Source organism: Cannabis sativa, chromosome 3, assembly GCF_029168945.1.
Source record: "Cannabis sativa cultivar Pink pepper isolate KNU-18-1 chromosome 3, ASM2916894v1, whole genome shotgun sequence".
NCBI lineage: Eukaryota > Viridiplantae > Streptophyta > Magnoliopsida > Rosales > Cannabaceae > Cannabis > Cannabis sativa.
Genome location: NC_083603.1, coordinates 18,866,864 through 18,873,228, shown reverse-complemented (window position 1 = coordinate 18,873,228; position 6,365 = coordinate 18,866,864). Strand labels below are relative to the sequence as shown.

The window sequence follows — 6,365 nt, the reverse complement described above, 5'->3', positions numbered from 1 at the left end:
TTTATTACTAACTAGTTAATCATTAGTAACTAGTTAGCAATAAATTAACTATTCAGTAACTAGTTACTCATAAATTATATAACTAGTAAGTAGTTAAATAAAAAAAAAAATTAATTTTGATCTTTATGTTGTAGGTTGTGAGATCAATTTACAAGAATCTGGATTATTTAGTGTTGATCGATTTCTAGCTAGCTCAAGGTATAAATTTATTGACTTTTATTATTAATAAATTATGAATGCTTAATAGAGTTTGTTTATCTTAAATATTTATTCATAGTGAAGTAGGTTTTGTGAATACATGTACTGCATTCAGATAGATGATAAATTTTTGTATTGCTAAATGATATTGTGATTATTTTATATTGTTTTGAATTGTGTTTTGTTGTTATTAATAGCTTAAAGCTTTTTGAAAACGTTCAATTAAAGTCGTTATGCTGTTAAAATTTCAGTAGAATTAAAACTAGTTACTAGTTACTAGTTAATAATTTAGTATGCTATAATTAGTTACTAATTAGTAATTTAGTATATTATAATTAGTTACTAGTTAGAAATTTCGTAAGCCTCAAGGCGTAAACCTCACAAATTATATTAGAATGATATTTTAGAACACTTAAGGATGACTAAAATGTCACATAAAATTTAAACATACCAAACGATGTATTATAAAACTTAAACTAAAGTAAAGATAATTATATTTGTAGAACTAGAATCCTAAATTCTATTATTCTAAAACACACTTGACTCATAAAATTCGAATTAAAATATTAATGACAAATATAATAATGATTAGAATTATCTAAGTCGCATCCCTTGTTTTATCTTGTTTTAGACTTTTTTTTTTTTTTTTGTTATTAATAGCTTTAAATTTTTTAGTAATATTCAATAATAGTCGTTGTGTTACCGAAATAGCGTCGGTAGTAAATTTCGTTAAAATGGGTACTGTAAGCTCCAAAAAAGACTTCTAAACCTATTTTTCTAGTAGTGACAACTACTAGGTCTCTATTCTAAGTTTCTAACCTTATTTATTAAGACTTTTGATGTTTCGCTTTGAATTTAGCTTGTCTGCTGGTAAACAAAAACAAAACAAAGCATAGATAAAAGATATATAGGGCATCAATATTTTTGTGTGGATCTACTACGTACATTGGTCTAAAGTAGCTGTTAAATAGATTGATAGATATAGATAGGTAGATATATATACGTACTTAGACATTAATATATATATTATTATATAATAAGAAAAATAATAAAGGGTTACGTGAACTTCTTGATTTGTCGGCCATGCAGGCCCCACTACCATATCCCTAGAGACCCCACTTTTCTTTGGCCGACAAAATAGTGAGATCAAAGAGTATACATTAAGACTTTCGCATTTTTTTGGGTCATAGAAAAGAGGCTCTAATACAGAAAATACAACCCTGCATTAAGCATCTATGTATAAAAGGTTTGGTGTCAAACATGACAAAATGGAAAATCTCATATATTCATCAGTCAATGTAGCATATATAAAAGTATGGAAATAATCTATTCTCATGAATAATAATGGAACAAAAAGAAAAATATCTAGTGATGAGCTAGACGAGTTCGTTCCTTTGTTTTTTTCTTTCTGAATCTATATATGTATATGTTTTCTTTTTCACATGTAGATCTTCCTGGTTTTTGTACCAAATTTGTTTTTGGGAGGTGAATTCAAAGCGGTTGATCATGCTGAGCTTGTGAACCTTAGTTTTTGTATTTTTGGGGTCCATATATAGTGTAGTAATAATAATAATATATATATATATACTTGAATGAAGATTTTGTTTTAGATTGCTATGTTTTGGAGATGTGGTCCCTCAAATCAAAAAGTTTGAATAAATCTTGTGGAAGGGTCACTCTATCTTACTTACAAAAGACAACCAAATTATTTGGTTGGGGAGTTGAGACAGCACCAATTCTTGCGTCCATGTTGAGCAACCAATATTGCTCTAAAACTATGAACTTATAAATAATTATTGTGTAATATGTATATACAGCCCAAATTTGACATTTTATTATTAACGAATAAAATAAAACAAATCACTACAATTCTAATGGATTTCTCTTTCTTTTTTTCTTTTTTAATGGTTTTGATATGTGTGTGTACAAAAGAACTTTTTCAAATCAAAGAAGTCTTATCTTTCTGCAAAGAAAAATCTGAGTTATAAGATTCCCGTCCAAAACAGGTAATTATATCATCAATGCTGCATATTCTATTTCAAGATAAATTAAGAAGAATCAAACGAGAAGTAGAGCACCACATAAGGTGATCCAATGGCATGCATAAAATCAATCTCAAGTACAACATATCTATCTCTCTGAATTGGTAGCAGAAAGAAATCCAGCAGTAGTCATTGACTTTAATGAATCATACATTTACCTCAAATGAATATAATTAATGCAACTTTATTTACATAAATCCTTATTATACATACATATATGATATATGTATTATAGATATATGAATGATATTCTTTATGTGAAAAGTAAAGATATGTGGTGAAATGTATAGAGACTCTACCTTGGTTAAATTATATAAACATTGGGCCTATAATAATGTGTCATCCGTACAAACACTTCACAATATGGGATCAAAGTCACAAGGTTTTTGCTTGGTAATATCAAATCACCAAATAAAGAAGGGTCCCATATATACAGACAATATAACCCACTACATTGATGAAGTTCACAAACACAAACATGTCATTAGAAACCAATCTATTTATTTATTTAGTTTTCATTCTTTTTAAGATTTGACTATATCAGAATCTGACCCTTAGTTCCAATATTTTCACATTTTTATCCGCAAATATTGGATGTGGGAGAACTAACATCATACAAATTGGGTAAATCCAACAATAATGCCATAATAGTTTATATAATAAAGATGAAAATGCAGCTTTCAATATAAGGCCATAAAAGAGTTAAGGCCTTTTTAACAGAAGTCCAAGTTCCTGTGGAGTCACAAAGACAAAACATATACCCAAAAAGAGGGGAAAGAAAGAAAAAGAAAAAAAAAACACATTTAATAGAGACACATCTACCTCCTCTGCACCACAACTCCTATTTCAAGTTTTTTCACCAATGAAAAACAAAGCCAACAGGTTTTCTCATTAAGGGTGAGAAAGAAAGTAGTTGTGATGAAAGAAAGACTAAAATAATGTCAATAATTAAAAAAAAAATTCTCTTTAAGAGATCTTCCCTCTTTTTCTATGATACATCAGTTTAGTTTTTCTTAGTAATTTTTTTCCCATTTATTTTTGGAGTTTTTTAACCGCTCGTACATTTCCATTCTTACCTTATTAATTAACTCTCCAAGAGGGACCCAGTAATCTTTTCTATTTATTTCAAGGCAGTACGACCATACTCATATTTCTATACTCTCACTCACACACTCTCTCCCCTGCATTTAAGCACAGACAATCATTCCAATTTCTCTATATAGTTTCATCACTCTCTCTCTATTCTTTTCTCACATCTCATCTCATCACAAACTCCTTTCTCTTTTAATGGCTTTTATCATCCTAATCTTCCTTCTAACTCTTATGGCTCCATCAAGCAATGCAGCCTGGCCACCTTCCCCTGGCTACTGGCCAAGTAGTAAATTCAGGCCAATGAGCTTTTATAAAGGCTTTAGAAATCTCTGGGGTCCTTCACACCAGAGAACAGACCAGAATGCATTAACAATCTGGCTTGACAGTACTACAGGTCATTATATTTTATTTTTTTTCATTTTTATAGTTTTTTTCTTTAATGAATCTCTTAATGGGCATTTAAAAGATCACTTTTCTAACAAAAAGGTTGGTTTGCTTTTGCATTTCAGGAAGTGGGTTCAAATCGGTTCGTCCATTTCGATCTGGCTACTTTGGTGCCTCTATTAAGCTCCAACCTGGTTATACAGCAGGAGTTATAACATCTTTATATGTGAGAAAATATATTTAGTTTTTGGAAATATATATTTATTTATTATAGTTTTATAAATATTGGATTAATTACATGCCTAAATTGAATTGGGGGTGAAATATGGCAGCTATCAAATAATGAAGCTCATCCGGGGTTTCATGATGAAGTGGACATTGAGTTCCTTGGAACAACATTTGGGAAGCCTTATACACTTCAAACAAATGTATACATTAGAGGAAGTGGTGATGGTAAAATTATTGGAAGAGAAATGAAGTTTCATCTTTGGTTTGATCCAACTAAAGCTTTTCATCATTATGCCATTCTATGGAGTCCAAAGGAAATAATGTAAGTTAACCAATAGTAATGATAATAATTACTATTTTAATCATTCTCTAAAATAAAGGAGCCAATTGATTTTGACAAGGGCAATTATAAATAGAATAATTTGATCACATGAATAGGAACACTTTTCGAAAAGAAAAAAAAAATCTAAGAAATGTACAAAAATGGATAAAGTTAACAAATCTTGATTTTATAAGAAACTTGTCTACATGTTCCACTTGATGGCCACTAGTATCTAAGTGACACACAATAGTTTAGTATACCAAAATTAATTAATATATACAAGTACTATTTATAGTAGGTGCAATAAGAGCTTTTTAGACTGTTCTAATTGTCTATTATTCCAAACTTTTTGAATTTAATTATTATTATTATTATTGCAGATTTCTTGTTGATGATGTGCCAATAAGGAGATACCCTAAGAAGAGTGCTGAAACCTTTCCATTAAGGCCAATGTGGTTATATGGTTCAATATGGGATGCCTCATCATGGGCCACAGAAGATGGTAAATACAAAGCTGATTATAAATACCAACCATTTGTTGCTCAGTACACCAATTTCAAGGCTGGTGGCTGCTCAGCCTATGCTCCGGCCAGGTGTCACCCAGTTTCCGCCTCGCCTTTTCGGTCCGGCGGCTTGACCCGGCAGCAGTACAGGACCATGAGATGGGTCCAGCGTTACCACATGGTGTACAACTATTGCAAAGACTATAAGAGAGACCATTCTTTAACTCCCGAATGTTGGAAAAAATAGTCAAAATTTGTCACACATACATTTTAATTTACCATTATGCTATAATTAAGTAGCACTAATGGAAAATTCCCTCAATGTTCACATCTTAAATTTTTCTTTTTACCTTATTTCCCAATTCCTTTCTTCTTTTGTGATTGTTATTGTCATTGTTGTGTGAGGAGGCATCTTGTGATGGGTCCACTCTTGTCGAAATCAATGCCAATGAGTAGCTGAGCATCCAGGGAGCCTTAAAAAGAAGCAACCAAGAAAACAAGACCCCCCTAAAAAAAAGTGTTTTGAATTCTTTTGGGATGGAACTTTGGTGTACAATTTCTTTTGTTATGTTATTTTGCTGTAATTAGAACTATGTAAAATGGGGGTTAAACATTGTCATGTATACAGAAAAAAGAGAAGTGGGATTTTGAATCTAAGTTGAAGTAGCAAAATGTCATGGTAAATTTTTTTAATTTATATATGAAGCACCTGTCATTTCCTAATAAAGCAAAAGCCATTTATATATGGAGAACTGAATGCAAGCACTATTTATATCTTAGCACACTTAGGGTCCGTTTGGTACGCAGGACTAGATTGGATTAGACAGGCTAATTTGTTAAATTCAGTGTTTGGGCATGTTAGAAGTCTGGATAACTAATCCAATTAACCTCATCTGTCTGGCATTATTTATCCCATCCAGCAGGGTGGGATAAATAATTTCATGCAGGTGAGATTTTTTTAATCGTTTTTTTAATTTAAATTTTATTAATATACTTTAAATTTAATTAGAATTTAAAGGAAATAATTATCACACATTTATTTATACATTTATTTATCAAAAACGTATTCATTAAAATTAGTAAAAATGTATAATTTTGAATTATTATACATAAGTTTTTAAAATTTAGAATATTATTAATTAAATAATAGTTACTTAAATTGATTCTAAGAAAAAAAAAATATGACAATAAAATTATATATTATTTTTAAATTACTAAAAAATTTATATAAATATTTTAAAAAATTAATATTTATATTAAATTAGTGATTAAATTAGTGTTTAAGATAAACAATTTTATATTATTCAAGTATTTTTATTTTACTATTTTAATTATTTATTAAATAAAAAATATGACAAAATATTTTATTATATATTTATGATATATTCTTAATTATATATGATATATTATTATTTTTTTTTGCTACGAATTATTTATTTATATTTATTTATTATTATATATTTTAATTTTAATTTATTATTATATGTTTTTATTTAATTTAAGTTTTTTTTTTCTAAAAGGAAATAAATAAAATAGTCCAGTCCATTTTTAAACCAAACACAGGATTACTTTCAGCATAATCCAATCTTGTCCAGT

The 6,365-nt window shown here is 29.0% G+C and overlaps 1 protein-coding gene across 1 annotated transcript; it reads left to right on the top strand.

The window, feature by feature from the left end:
• Positions 1 to 3,151: 3,151 nt before the first annotated feature.
• LOC115711233 (probable xyloglucan endotransglucosylase/hydrolase protein 32) lies at positions 3,152 to 5,496 on the top strand. The gene is made up of 4 exons (XM_030639560.2): positions 3,152 to 3,726; positions 3,842 to 3,942; positions 4,049 to 4,266; positions 4,647 to 5,496. Exons 1-4 carry the CDS (start codon positions 3,528 to 3,530, stop codon positions 5,014 to 5,016), a joined length of 888 nt encoding a protein of 295 aa, XP_030495420.1. The 5' UTR covers positions 3,152 to 3,527; the 3' UTR covers positions 5,017 to 5,496.
• The last annotated feature ends 869 nt before the right edge of the window (positions 5,497 to 6,365 follow it).

Coding starts and splice junctions, on each gene's coding strand:
- LOC115711233 (XM_030639560.2), top strand. CDS start 3,528: ATGGCTTTTATCATCCTAATCTTCCTTCTAACTCTTATGGCTCCATCA. Junction 3,727..3,841: donor CTGGCTTGACAGTACTACAG/GTCATTATATTT, acceptor TTTGCATTTCAG/GAAGTGGGTTCAAATCGGTT. Junction 4,267..4,646: donor TGGAGTCCAAAGGAAATAAT/GTAAGTTAACCA, acceptor TTATTATTGCAG/ATTTCTTGTTGATGATGTGC.